The sequence below is a fragment of the Gopherus evgoodei genome, chromosome 13 (assembly GCF_007399415.2).
Source record: "Gopherus evgoodei ecotype Sinaloan lineage chromosome 13, rGopEvg1_v1.p, whole genome shotgun sequence".
In the NCBI taxonomy this organism is placed as follows: domain Eukaryota; kingdom Metazoa; phylum Chordata; order Testudines; family Testudinidae; genus Gopherus; species Gopherus evgoodei.
Window position 1 is genome coordinate 9508798 of NC_044334.1, and position 26231 is coordinate 9535028.

At 43.5% G+C, this 26231-nt stretch overlaps 1 protein-coding gene across 1 annotated transcript in view; it reads left to right on the plus strand.

The window, feature by feature from the left end:
- AACS (acetoacetyl-CoA synthetase) overlaps positions 1-26231 on the plus strand; it is a 65501-nt gene that overhangs the window by 6842 nt on the left and 32428 nt on the right. The window contains exons 4-5 of the mRNA XM_030582679.1: positions 3606-3719; positions 24957-25054. Coding sequence (XP_030438539.1) covers positions 3606-3719; positions 24957-25054 — 212 coding nt within the window. The remainder of the gene's footprint in view (positions 1-3605; positions 3720-24956; positions 25055-26231) is intronic.

Below are 26231 nucleotides of genomic sequence, written 5' to 3' on the forward strand. Positions count from 1 at the left end.
TGGTGAAGTTGAGCTGGGTTAGTTGGGATTATGTTGTCTTGTTTAGCACCACCATCAACCCGTTCATTTAATAGTCTGCCTTCCAGCATCATTGGGATTTCCGTTATAAACACTTGCTTTAAAATGGGGGTCTTTCTGATAGTCACCCCAATCCGTTACCTTAGATATGGTCAGAGATTTGACAGGGTTTAAAGTCCTTTTTTGATATTACGGGAAGAAAGGGTCACATGGGAGTAGGGGAACTCCAAACTTTGCTGTGCAGTAACATCGAAGTTCAGTTCCAATAAATTTTCCCCATTGTAATAGAATACATTTCAGGAAAATCAAGATTTTAGGATGATGGATGGAATCCTCTATTAATGGATGTTTATTGCCCTGTTCATGCACTTGAGGTTTAGTTGTGCTTTTAAAAAAATTCTCTACAAACAGTTGCTAACTTGCTGCTTTAAGTCTTCAAGTCATGAATATACATGGAAGAGAATTGTATGAACTGAGCTGAAATCTGAAAAATATTTGTTTTGGATCTGAAGAGGCATATTCAGAAAAGAGATTCTGGCACTTACATGATCTTTATTGCACATTAGCAGATGTTTTTTATGTGTGTAGTCTCTCCTATCCTTTTTATTATTATTATTATTATTATTATTATTATTATTATTATTATTATTATTATTATTATTGTCTCATTGTGGCCTCTCCCTCCACCCAGAAGTGCAGCAGTGGAACTGCTCTGGGGCTGCTACTGCAAACACCCAAGCTGTGGTAACTGTTGTGCCATCATTTATCACTTCCTAACATAATTTGCACCCTTAAGAATTTGAATAAGTAAGTTATGCTATGTAAGTGTCTAAATAAACGTATATGACCGCAGTATGTCTCCTGTTTAGCAAAAAGATGCACCAAATTTAATGTAAAGGCTATATCTGGTTTCAGAGCAATGAGCTTTAATGGTTACCAATCGATGAGTCAACTTTTTTTAGGAAAATAACTAAAAAGTACAAATGCAAAACCAAGATTAAAATTGATTTAAATCAAAGCAATTTGAATCTTGACTTAAATCACTCAACCCTGCTTGCATGTACCAATATTAAGATTTAGCTTTAAATTTGTCATGGAACTTGGGTTTTTTTCATATGCATAAATGGGCAGAGCTTAAAGATATATACGGAACCACCTGAACAGTGCAGTGCAGTTGTTTCCTTTCAAAAATCTAAACCTTCCTAGTACCTCACGATACCAGATTTTTTTTTTTGCAACTTTTTTTATTTTTATCTCCTATCCTAAGGATTTCAGTTACACCCCTTGGAAGGAGATAATCTAATTTAAGGTGTGTGGTGGCTCCTTACTGAGTTGTACTGAGCACTCCATGTAGCTTTAGCCAGGCCTTATCCTTCCAGTGAGGACTGGCGGAGACAAATGCCCATTTTAATTGCTTAATAATAATCAAAGACATATGACCTGCAGCCTGAACACTCCAATTAGACAAAACATGATGTAAAATTTTAGGCTCACTATTGGAATTGTAAAAAGCCTATGTGGGATTCTTTTTCTCTTTTTAATATGGAGAACAGTGGTGTGGTTTTTTGTTTTTCCTTCTCTTCCCCTCCTACCCTCTCCCCCCCCCCCCCCCGATACATAAATAAAAACACAGGAGAGCCATCTGCAGTAGGTTACCCTAATAGAGAAGGAAAAGTATAAACAGATGCATTTTGTTTCTTGGATTAATTAAAATGGAACTGAACATCTGTATAAAATCCATACTGAGTCAAGAGAGTGAGTGGTAAAATCTGTAACCTGGGTCAGGTGCAACAAGAAGTGATCTGTTAGTGTCATAGAAATGAGGCTTATGTAGCTTCAACCTTGAAAGAATGACTCCTCACTTATATATTTTTGTAAGAGCATTAGAAACATTGTGTATTTTAAAAGAGAAAATGCAGTTACTTGTTTTTAAACAAGCCCTCTGCAAGGCAAACAGTTAAAGTGGGTAAATCTGTGAAACTGCCTTAATTTCCATTGTCTCAAGGAAAAGGTTAAAAGTAAAATGAGGTAAATGGTTTCTAAAATTCTTTCAGTTCTCATAATCTAAGGAATTCTGAGTGAACTGTTTTAATGAATTAGTTGATTTAACATATGATTGTTGTCCCCTTTATGTCAAGATTAGCTTTGTTTATTCTGTTAGGTGTACCTGAGACTCATCGCTTTGTTTAGCTTAACCATGTGAGACAACATCAATAGGAGGAAACAATATTTGCTGGTTGACAGGATATTTTTTAATATATAGTTCTAAATCTGCACTATTATTGATTCAAGCATGGGCAGGTACTGTAGGAGTGCATGAGTGCAGTGAATATCAGTACTTCTTACGCAGAGAGGACTGAGTTGCCTCTGCATCTTCATTCCAGGCCCTTTTCTGCGTTTAATCTTCTAAGTAGTCTTATTTCAGTATATTACTGCTGTGTCAGAATGGAGTTTAGGGAATCTGTCTGGTTTCAGCAGTTATGGGTGGAGATTTTGTAGAAAGGTTGTGGGCATCGCAGACGGAAGATTAAATGCAACGTTATAAACCTCTGTCCCCTTCCATGCAGACCTTGAATTTGGATTGCATCTTGGCTCTTGTAATATTTCACACAACTGGTTATGAATGTTTGAGGCCTACTGCTCACTCCACGGGCAGCTAAACTTGTGGAGGAGGAAGAGCAAATATTTTACTCTGCTAAAGGAGCTGCGCTGACTGTAGCCACTGTGCTAGAATACATGCTATAAGATTCAGCATCACTAGTGCAATTTACTTGCCACATTCCTGGACTTGTGTATGTGTGTTCGGAATTCTGGACCTTGGAGACAGGGCAGGCCCACTAGTCAGTGGGAGACAGACTGGGGAGCCAAGGGAAGACAGTTACATTTCATAACTTAGACAGTCACTTATTTTATTTAGCCAATTAAGGACTTATGTAACATCTAGTCTTGAGTACAAAAATTTAAAACTCCTGATAGTTGTCTCTTGAGGTGAATCTGGCCCGAATGAGTATATTTGCACCAGAGAAATACTGCAGAATTTTCTTCTTGGCATCTTGGAGATCCTAGAATGCTAGGAGGCCTAGCATAGACTCTAACTGAGACATAACTAACAGGATTATACATTTCTTTAGTCACCCAGTGACTCGCAATTTAAATCAAATTTAAGCTTAACGGACAACTGATTTTGGTTTTTTAGCTCTAATTAGAAAACTAGGCAGCAATCCTTTTTTTCTAGATCAGAACAGTATGTGGGGGACAGGGGGGGAAGCAGTCCATGCTTTAAATTTTAAATGCTCCCTGACTTTTTTGCAATCAGCAACTTACATTGTCAGGAACAGATGTACCATCCTGCCTTGTAGTGAGTGAATTCCATCCATTAACACAGAGGTCTCTTTATAAAGACAGGCTTTGCACAGGACAAGAATATTATTAAAGGGCCAGTGTTCACAAGTGTCTGAGAGCTTTTTCCTCAAAATAGCATCTTCATCTTTCTTTCCCTCAAGATGAATCAGTTCCAGTGGACTCTGGTTCTTAGATTGTGGTGTGCCATTTCTAATTGATTTCTGTTATAAACCTTTTTTCTTCAGAGGAAGGCAAAGAAGAAATCTTGAAAATCACTTTTGAAGAACTAAGACAAGATGTTGCTTTGTATGCTTCAGCCATGAGGAAAATGGGAGTGAAAGTAGGAGACAGAGTTGTTGGTGAGTAAGCTTTTGGTCAGGGCTGGAGGTGAAATATCCCCAAAGCAAACGAAGTGAGTTGTTTGGGGCCCCAGAAACACACACACAGAAGGAGCACACCAAAGAAAAGACCCTTGTGTTGGTGCATTTATATTGCTATGAAATATGCTTCTGGAGGGATGGAAGCTTGTTTAGCCTCAGGTTTTCCATCTCTGGAGGAAAAAGTAAATGATTTATTCATGTCTTTACACTGAGGTCTGTTTCACAACTTAATAAGCCCTCTGTGGAAATCAAAAGTGAGCAAGATGTACACAGCTCACTGGTGATCCTGTTAATAATATATAATGTGTCTGCAGCAATTTGAGCAGATTAATACTCTCATTGAACTCTCTGCTATCATATGTTTTTATTTTGTATCCTTTTTGTCTCCTGAAGAACAAACGATATTGGCTAAATTCAAGCAAAGTGTAGGCGAGCATTATGCAAGCTTCTCCTGTTCAGCTCTGTCAACATACCTCATTGGTGGATTTTTTTTTTTGCTTTGTTTTCTGATCTGTGTAGCATGTCTGAAATATAGACTAGGTCCTTTGGGCATGGATCTCCTCTGTGTCTGCACATCATATGTCACACCAATGAGACTTGCAAAAATGATGCACAGTCCTTTCATCTTTGAAGATCTGGGTTGAAGTTCTCACTCATGCATGCTGGTGAGCAGTGGAGCACATCTTTACCCTTGATATACTGTTATGCCACCACTGCCCTCACTCCCCAACTGTAGATGTCTCTTGAATAGTATCTGTCAACTATGCTAAATTGTATGTTTGTCTTGGGGAGGAAACTCTAATGGAACTCACTCTCACTTATGACTTAAGTAGGGTTACTAGATAGCAACTGTGAAAAAAATGGACGGGGAGTGGGGTAATAGGTGCCTATATAAGAAAAAGTCCCCAAAAACAGGATTGTCCCTATAAAAACAGGGCATCTGGTCACACTAGACTTAAGTGAGAACACGAACCCACATCTTCAGAGATGAAAAGATTGTGCATCATTATTTAAGTCATACTGATGGTACTTCCAAAATCTACAAATGGAAGTAGATGAAATCCATGCCATAGAGACATTTACTCTAAGTGGAACATGCACTGTGCTATACAGATCAGATAACTGGACCTTCAACTGATATATCAGCCTCTGGCTTGGTGAAAGGGAAGGACTCTTATTAAAATAATACACGATGAAGTCCTGAGGCCCTTACTTGGGTGAAATGCCTGTCAAAGTCAGTGGCGCTTTGCCTGGTTCCGGATTGCCTCAGATTTTATCCTGCTGGTATCAGATTCATAATTGACTGAGGGAAAACAACTTTTAAATCTGAAACCAAATGTTGAGTGAAACTAATGAGTGGAGGAAAGTTCAGATTTTAGCACTTTCAACTATATGGTTCTGTTGCCAGCAGATAACTGCCTGAGGCCAAGCAACAGCGGGGGGCGCGGGGGTCCGTTGCCTGGTGTGCCGCGCCAATAAACACACCAGGGTGGAGAAGCAAACCAAGTTTATTTGAGATCTCAAAGCGGTGCAGGGAGATTGACTCAGATCAAGCACACTTAAAACAAGCAGTCTGTTCCTTTATATCCATAAGAACTTTTCTCACTGACTAGCAATTCCCCGTTTCCCCTCCCTCTTTCTCCTTCCTGCCCCTGTAGCAATTACGTAAGCGCAGGTGCATTAAGTAATCTTGGCCGCGGCAGCTCGTTAGTAAGTTTTCCTTCTGTAAGTTATCTTTTCCTTCTGCTAAAGGTGCACAGGCCTCATTATTTCTGCTTTAGACCAGTTAGAACTGTTGCAACTGATAACGGCTGTTACACCTGGTCTTTTAGGTCAATTAAAGTTCAAACATGGAGGGACTCTTGTCTGCTGAGGCCTAAAACCAGGAAGGCTCCATACTCTTGTGGCCTTCCACCCTCCCGAGTTACGTAGGGTTATGCTTAGTGACACCAACAACTCCCTCCTTTGAGAATACTCAACAAACTTTTGGCTGAGTGTTCTCACATTTAAAGGATAACATGTGATTAAGCTCTAGGGAGCTGGAGTGCTTTACAGCAAGCAAGCAAGAGAAGAGTAACAATACACAACACCACACCAGTGAGCAGGAGGTGAACAATGCCTTCCCCTAGTTCTCCCAGGTTGAGTAACCAGCCCCAGAGGGAATCAGAAAGAGTAGGTTTCCTTTCCTGGGCCTTCCACTGTTCAAAAGCCTGTTTGGCTGACAGGATGTGCTTGTTAATATCCTGTGCGCTTTCTGGGTCATAAATACAGCATTCATCCCCTATAAGGGCGCACACCCAGCCCTGGGAAGCCACACTTCCACCCAGGAAGTGTCCAAGTATGTCTCCACGATCACAGATCAGATGGTATTCCTGATGTGTCTGTAAGGGCAGTGGGCCAAGTCTGGTACTCAAGATCACTCCGAATGGCCATCAGCTAGTCATTTAGGAAATCGCGAATTCCTAAACATACTAGATCCCACTGCAATGCCTTCCCAGCCTCAGTTATATTTAATACCATCTTTTCTTGGTGTAGTACTATAATACATCTGTTATTTAACTATTCTCAGGTACTGTCAAAAGGCATTTCCATTAATAGCATACATTATTAGTCACTGGAATGGTTTCAATACGGGTAAAATTTCTAGTAGCAGAACAAACTCTTTGAGTACTTGTTATTCAAAATCCAATTAGAGAGAGAGATATATGCTGAAGGATTTATCCAAAACACAGGGCGCAGCCTGTAGAATAAACCCCAAAATCCAATTAATACCACATTCCCAAACATGGGTCCCACAAATGTCCTCCCACCAGTGTATAATTCTTTGTTTCTTCACCAGGGTCAGTTCTTAATTTCCTTTCTAGTCAGGAATTCCTGGACTTTGGCAATTTCAGTGGAGCGAGTGTTCCTTCTTCTTTCCCAAAACAGTCGTGGTGCAGCATCCTTGTACTTTTTCCCTACTGTCCAGAAGGCACAGTGGAGCTAGAAGGTGAAATAGGCTAATCATCAGTAGGAAAATTCTCCCGATGTGGAGTGGGTCTTTTTGCAGTGAGAATCTTGGGTCCAAGCAGTCAGTCTTTGGCACTTCACAGCAGTGTTGGTAGTCACCGGCACTTCACAGCAGTGTTGGTAGTCACCAGGATTTAAGGGCCTTTCCAGCATGCAGCCAAAGCAGTCTTTTGTCGGTGGACCTTTACATCAATCCCGTCTCCTGGTTCCAAGGAGTGGCAGGGCTGCTAGGGTCTTTGGGTAGCCCTTCTTTCCCTGTGAGAAAAGAAACTTAACACATTTCATTGTTGCCTGGCAATGTTTTTCAGATCTCATAGCTGTGTGGGCAAATTCAAGCCCTCCTTTTCCTGGTTGTTAGCCAAGTCTTAACTGTGAGCAGTGTCCTTGAATGGAGTCAGTGTCTTATCTATAGCCTGAGCTTGCTAGCTAATTTTTTTTTTTCCCCGTTAACTCATTCTGTGCTTTGTTCTTCTTCCTTTCTTGTCTTCTTTTAACCTGCAAAGGAAACTTCCACTTTTTACTTATACTCCTTTTTCCCAACAATGAAGACATAAACATTGTCATTATACAGTAATTAGTCTTATTATTTAATATATGCCACACACACCCTTTTACTAAAATAACCTTATTACAGAGCTTTGGAGCAACAAGCCAGGACAAGCACACCCACTTTGAGGAGTTAACTCAATACAACCTCTAGTCCAATAGCCTTCGACCATCCCCAGCCCTCTGGCTAGAAATCTGAGGTAGCCAGAAAGATCCCATGTACAATATGGGGAGTGGGTTAACTTTTTCATGTCTTTGCTTTCAAAGACTGTTGGTATGCAAATTTTAACAACAATTTTTGCAATTAACAGTTTGGCCAATGAAATTTCTTTTTCTTGAGGAAATGCATTAGACTTTAGTATATCACATTCTCCTGATTTATCCAAACACTTTGTATTCCAAGTTGAACAAAACAAATATCTGCATTTTAATTTAACCTTTTTGTTTGATTTTAAACTAGACTATTTTATAAAAATATTAAACACAAAAATTCCGGCCACAAGACAAACACCACAAGACAGAACATAGAACACAAAACATAATTTCTATTGTGCCAGTAAATGCATGGTATGTTGAATGCTGTTCAGCTGGCATCAGTTTTCTCTGATTATCTGAAAGACAAAAAAACAAGAGGTCTACCCACCCTTTCTGGGCAGACAATCATCACTTGAAATATACAAATATTCTTGTTGGCTTCAGGCAAAACAGAGGAATTACCCCATAGTTTCTTGTATTTGTTTCATAGGCAGCCCAGGTTTTCAATTACATAACACTGTATACATTCTTTAGCTAATTCAACTAAATTGTTCATAGCGAAACCAAATGATTGCAATCCAATAATTTCTTTGCCTGAATTTATTTACAAACATTTCAGACACCAAAAACCTTTTTTTCTTTAGCATTTTTACAAAGTTCAACTGCCGTTTTCTCCAGCAACTACAGAGTTAACTTCTCACTCTCCCTTAAATCACTTGCTTGTCTCCCAACAGCCACTTTTATCAACTTAAATCACCATTCCAAGTAAGTCCTGGGTATTTGAAATCTCCATGCTTACACTTACTGACTCCTTCCTTCCACTACACCCTTAAAGTTTTCCAACCTGCTTTCCAATCTCTCTCTCTCTCTCTCTCTCTCTCTCTGTTGCCTGCCTGCCTGGGCCCGATCCTGCTTTTCTTGCTGAACCGTCCCTTCCATGGGCACCAACTTGTTCCACTACCAGTTTAGCTAGGAGGGTGGGCTTCTCATCTAGCTCCCACCCCTCCTGGTCTCTTCCCTTAAACATTCTTACTCACAAGACTACCCGAGTCCTCCTTCATGAGGCTTGCCACCTGGACAAAAACACATGGCCCATTGGGCAAAGGCCATTTACTTAACATATAATTTAAAGGACTATTCTTAGAGGGTTTACCCAGAGACTCATTCATCTGTTTGACACTTAAACAGAAAAGAGAATTACACAGAGAGCAGAGGGAATTACAGTCTAAACCAGACTTTCCCACTTCTATACACTGACCACTACAAGGGACGGGACAGAAGGATCTCAATTCAACCTCAGAGCTTTCTCGCACACATGGCTGCCACTCAGAGGAATTACGAATGAGAGGTTCAGTTCCGCCCACACTCCTAACGTCCAAATGAACAGAGCAGGAAAATAACAGTAACCGGTTAAACAGAACAGAACCAGAACCAGATAACGTTTTCTTATCCTATTAGGACTCACTTTTACTCATGCAGTTCTCAACATATAACACCAACAGTACCAAGCAAAGCAAACACAAAATAACAAGGGTAAAACAAATAGATGGTGTAAATTCTGCAGGGCTCCCCCCTTCTTAATTGCTCACCAAACTGTGACAAATTTCTGTTACCAGTCTATCCCTCGTGTCAGGTAATCAGGCTGACACTACAGGATCGTTGGGGGAAGATAAAGAAAACACACCATATAACTGAATTTTAAAGCTTCATTAATAAAATAATAAAACAACAACGGAGAGTGTTGGGAACGCTCCCTCATCACTCAGGAAAACATTAATGCCCCAAGCCCCTTTCATACCCACACACGTACGTCCAGACTGGCCACTTCTGTGTATAATGTTCAGAGAAGGGGGGAGAGGTGGACTGGAGATTATCCTGTATACAGCTTGTCCAGAATTTCTAACATGCTTCCGCTCTTTGGAGGGCTGTTCTCTTGCACCCTGGAATCTTCTGCAGCGTCTCTTTCAGAGATTCCAGTCCAGGTCAGCTGCCTGCGGCTTCTTCAGTGTCACCAAGCCACACCGGCTCCGGGGTCACAAAGGCACACTGTTGGATCTTATTGGACAGTTAAGCTTTGCAAATGTAATCTTAGTTCTGTAACTTGTATTGCCTTTGGTTCGCCTCTGTCTATATTTTTTCCTTCACAGCCAGCTGGGGCTGAAAGCAGTTTTTCTTTGTACTTAGCATAGTCTGCTTTGATTCTGGACCTTGAACGCAGGGCAATCCCCCCCTTCCATCCCTGGGCCAAGATGATTTTTAAATTAACCCGTTCCTTTCCTCAATAGACAAATTTGCTCACCCTGTGTCAGGGCTTTTTGGTGATTAAACGCTCCTCTTAGATGTATGATCTTATCTAGATTGAAGTACCTTCTAGTGGGCATTGTTTAGATGGATTTTCACGCGTGTAAATATTCCATTTCTCTAAATACCTGCAGGTTGTTGAACCATAATGTACGTACATGTAATATGCTGGGGTACCCTAGGGGGTGAGGTGGAATGTTTAGACTGCCCCCCCACCCATTTTCCACTTACACACACAGGGAGGGTGCCCTGTCCACGCTAGCGGCTCATAAACTAAGGATTTTTCCCTACAGGGTACTCACACAGGAGAGGCTAACGAGGATGGCCACGACCCTCCTACACCTCCCTTTAGCAAAGAGCGTCGGCTAGTCTCTCGGAGACGGTGCCGCTTACTCTGATTGCATCCAGTGAGATGATCAGACTGTCAGTAGCCCACACGGAAAGGAAAGGGGAAGGGAAGATGGGTACACACACTCCTAGACCCAGGCAGCTTCCTCACCGGACGATGCCAGGCCAAGTCAGCCCACCATGGGTCGGACCTCCTAAAGATCCACTAGTTACCGGGCTTGCGTTAGAGTAGTCCTGGTCACGAGCTTTTGCTTCACAGGGTACTCTGGGCGTCTTCCGGTAACAGTCACTCACACTGGCCCCCAGTACCATTCTGCATCTGATCTTGCTTTTTAGCTACAACAGGGAGAGAGTGCACTAGGACATAGGGTCTCCCTTTTCTAGACAGGTCCCTCCTTTGTCCCTGCACTATCCCTAACCTGCTTTTTGGATCCTTGCACTCTGCCAGACAGAGGGAAGAACTGGAGCTACAGTGGGGTATTTTTACAAGAGCTGTCCATACAAACAGCTTCAGAAGCTACCCATTTACTGACAAAACAGGAGTAATTGGAGGATCATGTTATAATTAAGTGATCCTTCCGGTGGCCACCTTTCTGGTCCTCTAGTTGATATTGAGGCCAGTCTACTATACAGAACTTTTTAGTTTGCTTTTAGTTAGTGGATCTGATCCAAGCACTTCCCAATTCGCTAGAATGCATTCTAAGGGTGTACACCGTGCCCTGCCTGTACTCTGTCCCTGCCCCATATCCTAGGGTGACACTGGGCGTCCCCAGGTCATAACAGGCAAAAATCCAGACCACTGGACTATTCCTACCTTATTCAAGGGACCGGTTCCTCACCGTCGCCCTCAACTGCTTCTCCACTACTCAAGCGCGTTGCACCGTTGTGCCCTCTGGGGTCAGTCGAACTGCGTCTCCGCCGAGGTCACCGGTGCGTGCTGGGCGTCGGTCGTCGCCGCAATCCGTCGACCCCCAGAAGGGATCCAGGCAAGGCTAATTTTAGCCTCAATGCCCCACGTTGGGCGCCAAGAACTGTTGCCGGCAGATAACTGCCTGAGGCCAAGCAACAGCGGGGGAGGGGTCCGTCGCCTGGTGTGCCGCGCCAATAAACACACCAGGGTGGAGAAGCAAACCAAGTTTATTTGAGATCTCAAAGCGGTGCAGGGAGATTGACTCAGATCAAGCACACCTAAAACAAGCAGTCTGTTCCTTTATATCCATGAGAACTTTTCTCACTGACTAGCAATTCCCCGTTTCCTCTCCTTCTTTCTCCTTCCTCCCCCTGTAGCAATTACGTAAGCGCAGGTGCATTAAGTAATCTTGGCCGCGGCAGCTCGTTAGTAAGTTTTCCTTCTGTAAGTTATCTTGTCCTTCTGCTAACGGTGCACAGGCCTCATTATTTCTGCTTCAGACCAGTTAGAACTGTTGCAACTGATAACGGCTGTTACACCTGGCCTTTTAGGTCGATTAAAGTTCAAACATGGAGGGACTCTTGTCTGCTGAGGCCTAAAACCAGGAAGGCTCCATATTCTTGTGGCCTTCCACCCTCCCGAGTTATGTAGGGTTATGCTTAGTGACACCAACAGTTCCAGTTCACCTCTTATTCGGGGCATGGTATCTTTTTAACAAGTGCAAGTCATGTATGAGTGAAGTTCAGACTTCGTGCTTGCTACTGATTATTCACCACAGCAAACAGTCAGAACACTACAAGAAACAGGAACCAAAGACACTTGAAAATCAGCCTCAGTTGCATAATTGTCAGTTCCTTTTTCAGATCATCTTTGTAGTGTCTGATTGCATGTAATAGTGGAATAGACTGAACAAATTTGTGCAGACTTTGAGCACCATCTATTCTGAAATGAAGTTTCCTCTGGTATGCACAGAAGGAAGTCTGCAGACACTAGTTTGTAGACAGTATTCATGGAGCAAGGGAAACGAGCAGCATACCTTGTTTTATATTGTAAAATTGTGACATTTTTTACCACAGAGTATCTCTGCAAGCAGATGTTCTCTAAACTGTATGCCGAAGTGTTGCAAACTGTTAAATGTTCACCGGCATCCAGAGGGCTCTCCTGTGGTGGGGTGTGTTGAATCTCATCTATATGCTGCAAAAGCGAGATTCATGTTAGCAAAAAAAATTTGCTGAGGGGTAGCATTGGAAGAGTAAGGGTTGAAATTCAGAAGCAGTACCACAGGCATGTTTTCAGAAGCTGCAAAATTTAGCATAGGGATGTGGAGGGATTGCAGCACTTTTCTAGCCATCAAGGTTGAATACTGGCCCTGCAGGATCTTCATTACAGTTCCATTGCCTGCCTGTGGCTAGGTTAATTCCATTTTACCCACCTTTGCTTAATTCCTCCCTAAAAGCCCATTATTTGGGTATTGTGCATTGATGGTGAATTCTGCTAAATTGAATGTCTTGAGCTCTGGGATGAAATAATTTCTCACTAGACTGTAAAAGTTCAAAATAAGTCTAGACTTGGCAAGTGTAACTTCTTTGATGTGAAGGCTCATTCTGGATTCACTCTTAAAGCATTTCATTTGTTGGGAAATTTGCCATGTGCAGCATCATGAATTAAAATCTCATACATAAGTTTTGTCTAGAACTCTTCTCATCCAGAAGGGTCCCAAATGCCCTGTTCGTAAGGGGTGTCTACACTTGTGGCAGTGTGTAGAGTACAGAAACTGCACACCGAGCTAGCCACAGGTATGAATAGCAGCAGACGGCGAGGCACTGCCTTGCTGAGTCAGACACACTAGAACCCTCCCTAGGGTATATATTCTACGCAGCTCTCTACCTGCCCAAGCAGGCACTTCCCATATCTACACTGCTACTTTTAGCAGTGTAGTGTCCCACTGCTGGAGCCTTTCCCTGCTCGAGTCAGAGATTCTGGCAGCAAGGAAAGGCTCTGGGAGATCCTCACTGCTGCATGCAGCTACAAACTGCAGCGTGGGTGCAGCTGTAGCCAGGAGGGAGGATGGGGGTGGGGAGGAAGGAATTGGGGCAAAAAAATAAAAATTCCGGTCTGTCTTGTTGCTTGTGTGTTTGTTTTGCATACACCTGCACACTGTCATCTATCAAATTCCTTCCACAGGCAGATATGTAGAAGAGATCTGCACTGCAGGTAGAAGAGGCTTTGGGCCCATTTAGGAACTTTTTATTAGCTCCTGTAAAGAGAGCATTTTCTTTCTCACTTTGTGTATTATAGGTTTGCTGACTTTTGGGATAGCTCAGTCGTTTGAGCATTGGCCTGCTAAACTCAGGGTTGTGAGTTTGATCCTTGAGGGGGCCATTTGGGGAACTGGGGTGAAAATCTGTCTGGGGATTGGTCCTGCTTTGAGCAGGGAGTTGGACTAGATGACCTCCTGAGGTCCCTTCCAACCCTGATATTCTATGATTTCTGTGATCTTATTTGCTCTTGTTTGTTTGACTTAGAGCTGCTAAATCTCGGCTTAATTGAAATACTTCAATGTATTCCTAGTAGGGGTGTGTTTAGGTAATTTACTTAGCATATAGTGTTGATAGTAACTGTTTAACATATCTCCTTCCTTTCCAATTTAAGGCCTGATCCTGCTTCCTTTAATGTCAATGACAAAACACCATTACATCCAGGAGCAGAATTAAGCCCTTGTTAAAAGCTTTGCTAATGCTAATTTTTAAGAGGCAATAAAAGGTAGTGCCAACAGCATGATCAATGTTTTGTACTAATATCTTATAGGAGGGATTAAGCCATGTTGGGAGGAACAAGTAGGGTATATCTATTGCTTACTTGAAACTAGGGTGACCAGATGTCCTGAGACTTGATTGATTGATTGATTGAAGAAAGAAAGTTAGTTCTGATATTCAGGGCTTTGTCTTATATAGGCACCTATTAACCCCACCCCACCCCTATTTTTCACACCGACTGTCTGGTCACCCTATTTGAAACATGCTTTTAGATGCTATTTATTTTAAGTAAGGTCAGGGGACATACCTCCAAAAGCCAAGTAATTCCAGATTTAACTAATGCCAGTGTTCCCTCCTCCCTGAAGTGTAGGCGTCAAGGATGAGCTGCAAACATTAGGGTCCCAATCCTGCTGTCCTAACATGAGACTATTCTCTTTGGCTTCATTGGGAGGCTTGACTCTTAAGAACCACAAGAAGAGGTATAAATTGGCATTTCTTGTCTTGTTGTATTACTAGTTCCAAAACACACAACTTAAATTGAAAATTTTAGGGAGAAATACTTGTGGTATAGTGGAAAGAGCAAAATGTTTTATTTCAAAACACTTATCTTCATGGGTTTGTGACCTGTTAATATGCATCTTAGTCACCACAGTGGGGTCACTTTGTCTACATGTTTTATTCCTTTCTCTTCATAACCTCTCCCTCCCCCCCACCCCGCCGTTAATAGCCTTTTAAATTATTTCTCAGACTATTTCTACCAGCTTAAATTGGTCTTCAAAATGAGTACAAAGGGAGTGTATCTTCCATAGTAGTGGCTACACTTTTAATGTTAAGATCTCCAAGGCACCAAAACAAACGTTTCTCTAAGACTTTTTATGTAAAATGCTAGCAAAGATTCCTATCTGAAGAACAGCTATTTTAAGAGCACCTAGGTAGGAGTCATAATATCATACACCCTTCCTTATTGCAACTCTAAGGAAAACTTTTTTAGTGATCTATGATCTGACTTTTCAAGCCCTGATAGCATAGGAGTTCATGTCTGACCTTTAATTTTGTGGGTCTTATTACATTACATGCTCCTTTCAAAATGTCTCATTCAAAATACTGAAATCACTTGGATTCAGATCTCACAAGCTAAGTAAGGCTGGCCTGGGTCAGACCTCTTAGGAGAGACCTTCAAGGAGAACCCAGTGTACTGAAGGAGGTGGTAGTAATGCGGCTGAATACAGTCTTCTGAGTTAGTATTGAGCCAGTGGCCTGCTGTAGTGTTCAGGTGCACTGCTTGAGGTACCAGTTCTTGGATGAAATGAGGTCCTGATGTATTGTCTCTAGAGATGATCTGGGTTTTCACAGGAATAAGGAAGTTAACTCTTTTTTGTCTTGATCAAATTCCAGTTGGTATCTAAGTCCTGGAGAGCATCTTTCTGTTTGATAGATAAACATGTGGAGGGGAGAGTGAGTTGTCAGTTGATATTTAAAACCACATGTACTCTACTACCGCCTTCCTAATCAACTTGGACCTTTGTTTGCCTAGCCTAGCCCCAGCAATTTACAAATTATTCCACTTCCTGTCCTAAAACACTATTGGGTAGTGTTCGAGGTTAAACAGCTGCCACCTTCCACTCTAGAGATGGCTGCACTTCAGTGGCACTGTGACATCACTGCTGGAGGCTGAAACTAAGGTGGTAGCTGTCCAAACCTTTAATACTGTAGAAGGAGGTGAAGGGTGTGGAGTATTAGGCTGGGAAAGCTTCAGCTCAGACTTCCACACCCACATGCAATATCACAGTCCAGATCCTCCCCAAGATTGCCACCTTCCACCAGGACCTAACCTGTTTTGAACATAAAAATAGCACGCAGAAAACCTTTTGTTTGGTATGGGAACTTTGTGCATTTTCCAGCAGCAGCAATGGGCATATTTTTCCCCACCTTGGTGAGTTATGGTTTCAAATGGGCAGAAATGCTGTTTAAGTGAGTGTTGCCTGACCTTTCCAGTTACCCTACTGTGATTTGGATGCTCTCCCTGTCATTTCTGGCCCCAAAAGCCTCTTGATCTGCAACCACAGTAGCAGGGTCTTGGACTGTTAAACCCTTAATTCCACGGAAGCCTAATCTATAAGGGAAAGTAACCAGCCCATCCAGACATCCTCTGTGAATGTTTTACTCCTGCCTAGTTATCTCTTGGACAACAAACCCTTCATCATTGGTAACATGTCTTCTATTTTAAGTGCATTGAACACTTGCATCACTACAGTAACAAAGATGGAGTTAGCCCCAGCGCGGTCTTGTTCACCTTTCTCCTTCAGCTTGGTATCCTTGGTCTTCAGCTTTTTATCATTGCCAGATGTACTTAAAAGCTTAGCAGCTGTGAGGAAGAGACATTTAGCAGCAAGCATTGTTTCAAAAGCTGTGGCAGCATCTGTGTTTTCTGTTTGGGGATGTCTTGCAAGTCTACCTAGATCTTAGAGGGGTGTGTATACATGTTACTGCACCTACCAACCTTAAAATAAACGAAGTGTCCCATTGGTGTAATTTGAATGAGCCAATCTTGAGGTACCCCCTACTCCCTCCTCCACCTCAGTACCACTGCTAATCCTAGCTGGCAAATAACTGACTGATATCAGGAATAAAATAAGCTCCAGTTTATCTTTATTTCTCCTCTCTGGATAGATTACTCTTACTGTGCTCCTGTAGCAGATCTTGTCTTTATCAGCCAGCAAACTCCTCAACTGCATTCAACAAAACAGCATTGCATTTTGTTTAAAGCTAAAAAGCTACTAGGGCTAATACAGTTACTAATGTGATTTTTAAAGCTAGCTTTCTAAGAGGATTGGCGGGTTACTAATAGTCTTGGGCTGTAGTAATATTAGCTTAAAAATCCAAGTAGGAGTATGAAATGTTGTGTTAGGGTTAAAAGCTGACACTGGGGCTCTGGCCTTGAATGACAATAGCTTATACCAGGCATTTAGGAGTAGGGAAGGAGCTGCTTTGAGGATTTTTCAGCCTTAATTTGGTGCTTTGCTTGTGTTGTATGGTTTGATGGCTTAAGTAAACCTTGTCCTGAATGCCAAAGTCTCTCCTTTTCTGAGTGACCAGTGACATTTGGATGCCTCATTTTCTGGGTGCCCAATTTCACTCTGCAAAGGAACTTGATTTCTTTTTCTGAGTTGGATTCTCAGCATTTTCTGAAAATTGGGTCCCTTGTCATTGTTGCAAATTGGGCACCAAACTCCCTGGCCACCTCTGAAAATTTTGGCCTGCAACTTTCAGCAGGATTGACTTCAGCATTGCAATGTCACTACATGTTTAAACTTAAAATCTCAGCAAACACCAGCTCAGGTAAATAGTGACTCATGGGAAATGCAAAGACTTGACAGTTCTGTCTTGAACCTATTTTTAGCATAAACAGCCACTTTTTTTTTCTCATTTTTAAGTAGCATGTGGTATTAAAGTCTGACTTGTGTCCTGCCAGAGTTGGTGTCATAGGTTAAATTACTTGGCTGTAGCTTGTGCTTAGAGCCCTGCGTAAATCATGATTTATTAAAGAAATTTCCTGATGGTGTAATTGGCGAAGTACTGAATTTTGCAGAATTTGCACTGAATTAATTTTACAGATAAATGTCCATTTCAAGGCCCGAGTGACTTTTACAAGCTACTTGTAAAAGTCATTGTATCCTTGAAATGGACTAAGGTCACCTTTTTGTATTTGAGACTTTGTAGACACTTTCCTTTTAAAATACATGGAGTGGGACATTTTTCACTGTTTCATGCCCTCTGTGAATTTGATTTACAATGGGCACTACTCATGCTGCCTTTGTTTTCATGGAAGCTGCATGCTAGTAGTACAAGATGTGTGCTCCCTGAGCTAGCAGTGAGTTCAGCTGATAGCAGACTGAGCCCGCTTGTTTCCAGTACCTAGTCCCTGATTTCTATCCATTTGGGCAGAACTGGTTGGGTTGAACAAATATCCCTCATGTCTGGGTTCTAGCATGCGAAAAGTGCCACCTTACCAGGTGTAGCTGGGTTTGTCAGTTGGACACCTGGATCTCTGTGTGGGAAGACCTCCAAAGCTCACTGCACCGTGTGGACCAACTTGCATATCCTCTGTGCTCATATCTGGGACCACATGGGGTCGCTTGCATGGGAGCTTGATGAATTTATGAAAGGGATTATGTAACACAGTTGCCTGACATAGGAAGGGATTGGATTTGATGATCCAGGCTGTCTCTGCCAGTTGTATTTTCTTTAGCTTCCGAGGTTTTCCCAGAGTACGTTGATATAAGTGTGATTTTTCAGTGTGGGAAATGAGGAGAAAACTCATGCTGTCGCTCATGCTGAGCTTTGTTTGCTGTCAGTGTCAGGAGAGCTTGTCAGAACCTGCTTGCATGTATCTGCACTGCACAAAGAACTGTTACAGGAAAAAGGGATGTTAGTCCGAAATTTCCCCTTGGATGCTCAGGATGGATCTGTTGAGGAGATGGATCAGCACTCTTTTCCTGGTCTTAGTTTAAGAACACTGTTCTAACCTGTAAATGGTAGGTGTGACAAAGGTAATTAATAATTTACTCCCATCAAAATCAATGGGAGTTAAGGCCTTTGTGAATCTGGCCCTAAAGTGATTGTAAAAATAGCACTTTCTCACTCAACAGATCAGCTCATTGTTCCTTTAGTCTTGCAGGCCCAACACAGCAGAGAACACACACTTCATCCTATTCCTCTTTTGGGTATCAGTAAAAACTGTCTTACCAGGTTTCAGTCACTTACCCCTGGGCAAACATACTGAAAGCATTGGGGGATTCCAAGGATATTCCTGAGAGCATGATTTGAAAGCAGTAAGTTACCCACACCTGGGCAACTTACTAAGGATTTAATTTGCCCTGCAGCATCTGACCTGTGCTGATGTGAGAAGAGCAGAAACCAGGCTATTTTTCTTTGAGTGCTTGCTCATGTTGATTCCATTCTAGGTGTGCGTGTGCCCCTGTGTGTGGTCATCGGAGATTTTTGCCTTGGCGCAGCGATTCTCAAACTTTTGTGCTGGTGACCCCTTTCACATAGCAAGCCTCTGAGTGTGACACCCCTGTCCCCCTTAAAATGTGTTTTTAATTTATAACAACTTTATAAATGCTGGAGGAAAATCAGGGTTTGGGGTGGAGGCTTATCATACCCCCCCCCATGTAATAACCTTGTGACCCCCAGTTTGAGAGCCCCTGTCTTAGTGGTACCCATAGGGCTGGCTGTGGCGCCCCCTAGAGTTCTTTGCTCATGCCGTGGTATATCAGGCACCACTGGCCCTGAGCCCTCTCAGTTCTTTCTTACCACCCATGGTGGTCAGTTGGCGCACCTCTGTCCCTTGCTTTGCAAGCTGGCCGGTGGTTTCTTTCTCAGCCTTGTGCTTCTAGTTGTTAATAATTCTATTGTTAGTTAGTAATTAAGTAGCCCTTTAAATGTTCAGTTAGTTAGGGTCCCTGCAGGGACTTTGCTGCAGGCGGGGGCATGCCCCTGTCTCTGGGTTTTAAGCCCTGCTCCTATGCCCGTTAGTGACCCTGCAGTGCCTCTGGGAATCCAACATGAAGGGGTGTTGTCACATCTGTAAGAACTTTCCTCCTCGGATGCAGGCCTGATGCAAGGATATTTTATGCCCTAGGCGAAACTTTCACCTTGGGCCCCTTCCCCCCCCCCCACATCGCTTATTGAAAACTTCAAAAAATTAATACTGCATAATGTGGCATTGTTTTTTAGAATTAATACGTGTTCAGCTTGAGAATTTATGAATTATTCTATTTAATGAAAATAAATGAATAACCTGATGATGCTGACATTGTTATTGTTTTCACTTTGCACAACATAGTCTGGATCTTAAAATAAATCACAAACATTATACACAATACACTGTCACAGAGTAACACCTTAGAATTTAGAATTGATTTTTCCATGGGGAAGGGAACAGACTGGGTTCAGTTAGTGGGGGTTCGGGTTTGGTTGGGGCAAGGAAGGGAAGCAGACGGGATTCAGTCAGTGACTGTTTGAGTTTTGCCAGGAGGAGAAGGAAGCAGACTGGGTTTGGGTCAGTGGGGAATTGGGTTTGTCTGGGCAGCAGAAGAGAAGCAGCCCGGGTTGAGTCAATCGGGTATCAGGTTTGGTGGGGAGGGGAAGCAGGCTGGGTTTGGTCAGTGGGGGTTCGAGTTCGGCTGGGGAGTGCAAGGGAAGCAGACCGGGTTTGATCACTGGGAGGATCAGGTTTGCCTGGGGAGGAGAAGGGAAGCGGAGCAGGTTTGGGTGTGGAGCGGGGGCGGCAGGCGGGGTAGGATTCAAAGAGCTGCAAAATGAAATGGGCACTATCCTCTCCAGTCCCTGGCATGCAGCAGCAGTGGGCCAAGTGCACTTGCTACAGGGCAATGGGAGCGTGTGGCCTGCTTTGCCTTCACGAGTCCGTCCTGCAGTTGGGCTGGGGAGTTGAATGCTGGGCTCTCGATCCAGCAGGGAGTCGGGGGGCAGGCACGACTGTGAAGGCAGGGTCAGGGGGGTAGAAAACTGGGGCGCAGGGAGGTGGGTTAAAGCGGCTTAGCCGCCCCTCCACACAAGAGACCCTGCAGAGCTGCCAGCCGTAGCCTCCCTCCCTTCTCTCTCCAGGGAGCGGAACGTATGCCCTGGAAAACCTGCAGCCCGCTTTTGGAGGAGCATGCCATGTGCAAGCCGGCTCCACTTGCACCACACTCACAGCACAGCTCAGCCCCAGTGGTGGGGTCTTACATTTCCCGCTGCTCAACTCGCCTCCTGGCTGCTGCTGTGCAATCTACAAGACAGAGGAGCTAGTACCGTAATAATGTACCTACCAACACAGCAATCTATACAATTATCGATTCACAGTCAAAGGACTTTGCTGGCTTTCTAAATGGCAGGAGTCAGAGAGCACTTCACTGGGAGTGTGGTTCTTGTTACATCCCTATAGTCTGCGATCTAATCAAAGGACTTGCCTAATTGCTGGCTGTCTAACTGGTAGGAGAGCAATTCATTGGGAGCATGATTCTTATCTACGTCCTCCCTACACTCTGTGATCTGTAGCCTGCATCTTGATTGCTATCCGGTCCTATTTTTAGGCACCGCTTTGGTGCTCCCCAAATCTCGGCGCCCTAGGCGGCCACCTAGTTTGCCTGGTGCTTGCACCGGCCCTGCTCGGATGCAGAGGGAACACGACATACAACTCAGGGCCCCCTGCCCTCCTCATGCAGGCTGCCCTGTTGCATGTAGCCAGATGGTGGAATTGCTATAGGGAAGGTTTGGGCCAGGGAAGGAGAGGTCCAAGAGGATTTCTACTTTTTAAAAAGTAGTCCATGCTCTGAAATGTGAGACCGCCTTTGAAAACAGGAATATTGAGCTTTGCCTCTCAAACCCTGATCCCAAGGGAATGAGCCTTTATGCCTTTGGGCATGTGGCTTATAATATGAGAGATCAAAGTCAAACATGGTAGAAACAATGCAAACTTTATGTAAGTCAGTGTGAAGAAATACCATGGTGATGTATGCTGAGAGACTTGTATATTGAGTCCTGTATTTCTTCCAGAACTCCCTATGTCGGGGCATGTCAGACCTATCTAATCTCTGATCAGACACTGGATGTGATGTTCCATGACTAATGGCAAAAAGCCTAATGGTCCATATATTAGTGGTGAGTGGTCAGCCCTATTTAATGTGGCACATGTCAGTGATAAGAAGGATGGCACAGAAATATCTCGGTCCACCTTAGAAACCCTCCCCTTGCCCCCGCAAGCAAATTTAGTGCTTGAAAGATAGGAACAGGCAGCTTCTTAAAGTGCATCCCAGTAGACTGGCAAACAAACCCAGTGTGTGCACAGCACCCAATAACTGCTGAGTTACGGTGGTTTTTTTTCAAAGGCGGTTCTAGGGCCTTGTTTTTAGAAATACCTATCAGGGCAGGGATTGTCGTTTTCTGTGTTTTGGAAAGTTCCTAACACGTCGTGGGATATAGTAGTACAATTTACTGTGTTGTAAATTGGACCCATTAAAATCCATGGAAGCTGCAGGTACTTGGCATTTTTGGAAACCAGGCCCCGGTCCTTTAAAGAGCATTTTTATAAATATATTCATGGGCTCAATTTTAAACTTTGGGGGCTCCTAATAAAATACCTATTCTGTGTTTGGTCATTGTTGCTTGCTTGCTTGGATGTCATTTAGGTCCTTAAAAGAGATAAGTGTCAAAATCCATGTTTGGGCCCCTAATTTAGATGTCATTTGAAATTTGTGTTTTTAATCTGTGGGTTCAATCCTGACCATTCAAAAATCCATCTCAACCTCCCAATTGACTTTGATGGGGGGCAAGATCAACCTGTTGAAAATCTACCTCTCCTGACTCTTCCTCTTGTCAGAATATCTGACAAAGGGGATCCCTTTGTGTATTTAAATCTCAAAATTGTGCTGCAGGCTGATGATAAAGCCGTATTTCAGGTCTGGAAAACTAATGCATTTTGAATGCAAAATGAAAACGTACTGGCTGCATTCCTGCTTGAAAAGTGCATGCATATGTACACAGGGTACATCACTTTAGGATTTACTTTATATACCCTGCAGTATTGCTGACCCCAAATGTTCAAAAATCACATTATATAAAAATTAATAGATTTTTGGGTTGTTGTTGTTTTTTTTTTGAGCCTTTAGGATGCACTGGGGTCATACTTTGAAGCTTTCTCCACAACCATGAAGGCTAGAAACATACCTTTTCTTCAAGAATGAAGGCTGAAATCATGACACATCCATTTGATGTTGGCAACATGCCATATCCAAGAGGGAAGAGCTGCCTTGTCTAGGCATTGTGTTGCGTGGTGCTTTTAAGGACGCAGCCCTGGGAAGTGGGAGCGAAGATCCTGCAAAAAGTTCCTCTGCCCCACACCCTACTCTTGCAACCACTGCAGCTGGTCACCCCATCTGGGGTGACTTATCCTCCTCTGTCCCTCCCTGGTCCTGGGTTCCCCCCTCTGCCATGTCTGGCGGTGCCTGTACCCCATTCTTAACCTCAGCTCCAAAGCCCAGGCCCTGGTTTTTGCCCCTGGGCCCCTCTCCGTCCCCAGCCTCCAGCTGTTGGACCCTCCTCCACATTCAGTTTGGCCCCTGCTCAGATTCTGCCCATCCCTCCCCTACGACTTGCTCGTTTTACTCCCCAGGAACAGCTAGGAGCCCCTTGTCAGCCCAAACGGGTGCAAAGTGAAGACAGGGGTGATGTTGGCAGATCTCACTGAGCATCCTCCATTCACACCGGCAGGGTCAGTGACAGGTAACACAAAGCAGCAGATTGTATGGGGCAGTGGATGGAAATTTGACACTGGCTCCCACATCCCTCAGTCCTCTCCCACTACCCCGTCCCTGGGCACGCACGCTCTCTGTAAACAATGGAGCTGGTGGCCAGCTTTCCTGGGCACAAGGGAGGGAATCACAGTCAGCTCAGCTGGGAACAGCTTGGGACAAAACCATCTCTCTGCAGCCAGAGTGTAACCAGAAGGCACAGTTCCTGGGGGGGGGCGGGGAAGGGATGGGAAGGTGCCTCTTACCTTCCCTCCACGTGATGCACTCCCTGGGAGCAGGTGGCTGCGTCCCAGGAAGGGGGGCCCTGGGCAGGCTGGGGTCTCTCCACTCGGAGAGTCTCCAGGCAAGTGTTGGAATGTTACTCCTCAATATTAACCTTTCCTGGGGCAACAAGGGCTCTGGGGATCCCAGCAGCAGGCTGGGGGATCTTGCAAGGAGCGTGGACTCCCCAAAGCGACCCTGAGTTACTATAGATTCTAGGACTGGAAGGGACCTTGAGAGGTCATAGAGTCCAGTCCCTTGTTCTCATGGCAGGACCAAATATTGTTTAGACCATCCCGGATAGGCATTTATCTAATCTACTCTTACTTCAGCAAGTGCAATTCATTTCCTTCTTTCACTGGGACCGAGTGATCCCGGTTATCACCGAGTTGCATCCCAGCACCTCCTGGGTCCTAGCGATCAAGTGATTGCAGTGCAACCACCCTGCCTCTTGGGGATTCCAGATTCCCTGGGCATGGGGCTAACTGGCTTCCTCACAGGGGCCAGGGCTCCCGGTGTCAGCCCTGGGTGATTGGGGCTCCTGCTGTCAGCCCTGAGGCTGCCTGACTGCTGGAGTCCTGGCTGCCGGGGCTGATGAACAGCAGGAGCTCGCCCAGGATTATTTAAAAAATAAAATAAAAATTGAGATTTGACATTTGAGAGCTCTTTTGCGAGATCATACATTTGACACAATTTATAAGTAAAATTAAGCCCATCACAAGGAATTTGTGAGAGTTGGCACGTCTGCCCCTGACTCTCATGATTAAGATTAGAGGCATGGAACCAGAAATAAATCAGCCAATCTTGACCGGAGATGTCTTGTCACTTCTGCTCATGTATGCAATGTAATGTTGCCTCTGGCTGGATAGCTGTTTTGCACAAAGCTGGTTAGGTTATCAAAGGTGGGTGCGGAGAGGCGATCTGCACAGAGATTATTTCTCCCTCCTTCCACCTGCCCTGGCATGCTTGTGGGGAGAGGGTTGCTGTTGACTGAATTTGCCTTACAGTTGGATACTGGGCATTTAATAATCCCACCTTCTAAACAAACTTTGTTTTCCAGTACTTCTAAGTGTCTGGTAGTTTTTCAGTAATGGGTAGTCCTATATCTTCAGTTCACATTTGCCCTGGCCATTAAATTACTCTCCTCTTTTCCCATCCTCCTGCAAATCTTCAGTTTCCTCCCCCCTCGGCCCCCTGAGATTTTGATGAATAAACAAGATCTGGATCTTTGTGACTGCAGTGGAAATTGGGAGGCCCTCAAGTCTGGAGTAACTCTTTCAGTGCAGTTACAACTATTTTTCTCCAGTGTCTGTAATCAGACTCTGTCCCTTAGAAGGGGGGAATGGCAGCTGGCAGTAGAAACTTGCAGGTGCAGTTATGTTTCTGATGAGACATTTTATTTTGTTTCTCTTATTTGCACATCTGTATAACCTGACTACAGTAAAGTTTAGGTTTACTTTAAGATCTGCACATTCCAGGGCTCTTCCTTCTTTAACTATTGAAATCTTGTTTGTAGGTTATTTGCCCAATGGTATTCACGCAGTGGAAGCAATGCTGGCTGCTGCGAGTATTGGTGCTATTTGGAGTTCAAGTTCGCCTGATTTTGGAATTAACGTAAGTAATCTCAGTATTTCCCATTCCACAGAAGTTACAATTATGAGCCTTCCTAGTGCAGATGGTGGTTAGATCTGGGATGTATCTGTTTAGAGTTGACTGAAGATGTACATGTTCCATTTGTTTACTACTTCTGCCATCTTGTGGCAAAACCCCAGAAAACTAGATTTTCTTCCCAACTTGAGAAAGGAAACTGATTAGCCTGAAAGAACAGGAGTACTTGTGGCACCTTAGAGACTAACACATTTATTTGAGCATAAGCTTTCGTGGGGTACAGCCCACTTCATCGGATGCATGCAGTGGAAAATGCCGTAGGAAGATGTATTACATATATACACAGAGAACATGAAACAATGGGTGTTACCATACACACTCTAACAAGAGTGATCAGTTAAGTTGAACTATTACCAGCAGAGGAGAGAGAAACTTTTTGTAGTGGTAATCAAAATGGTCCATTTGCAGCAGTTGACAAAAAGTTATGAGAAACTGTGTGTGGGGGGGAAATAAACCCGGGGAAATAGTTTTACTTTGTGTAATGACCCATCCACTCCCAGTCTTTATTCAAGCCTAATTTAATAGTGTCCGTTTTGCAAATTGATTCCAATTCAGCAGTCTCTCGTTGGAGTCTGTTTTTGAAGTTTTTTTGTTGTAATATTGCGACTTTTAGGTCTGTAATCGAGTGACCAGGGGGATTGGGCTGAGACTTTTCAAACTGCCATGGAATCTGGAAGCCCAATTACCATTAATTTAAGCAAAAACTAGGTGTTCAGGTCTATGAGAAGTTTTTTAAAGTTTCAGCTTTAAGTTGCTCATTTTCACAAAATTTTCAAAGAATTAGCATAGAGTGTACCTGCTCACTTACACTGACACATTGTCTAACCTGTTCTTAAACAGCCAATGACAGGGATTCCATAATCTCCCTTGAAAGCTCATCCCACTGCTTAAAAATCCTTAGAAAGTTTTTCCTAATATCTAACTTAAATCTTCCTTGCTGCAGATTAAGCCAGTTACTACTTGTCCTACCCTCAGTGGGCATAGAGAGCAATTGATAATTCTTCTTTTAAAAGAGCCCTTAATCTATTTGACAACTGTTATCAGGCTCTCTCCCATCCCACCCCCAGCCCCAGTAATTATTTTCTCAAGTCTAAACATGCCCAGTTTTTTTAACCTTTCCTCA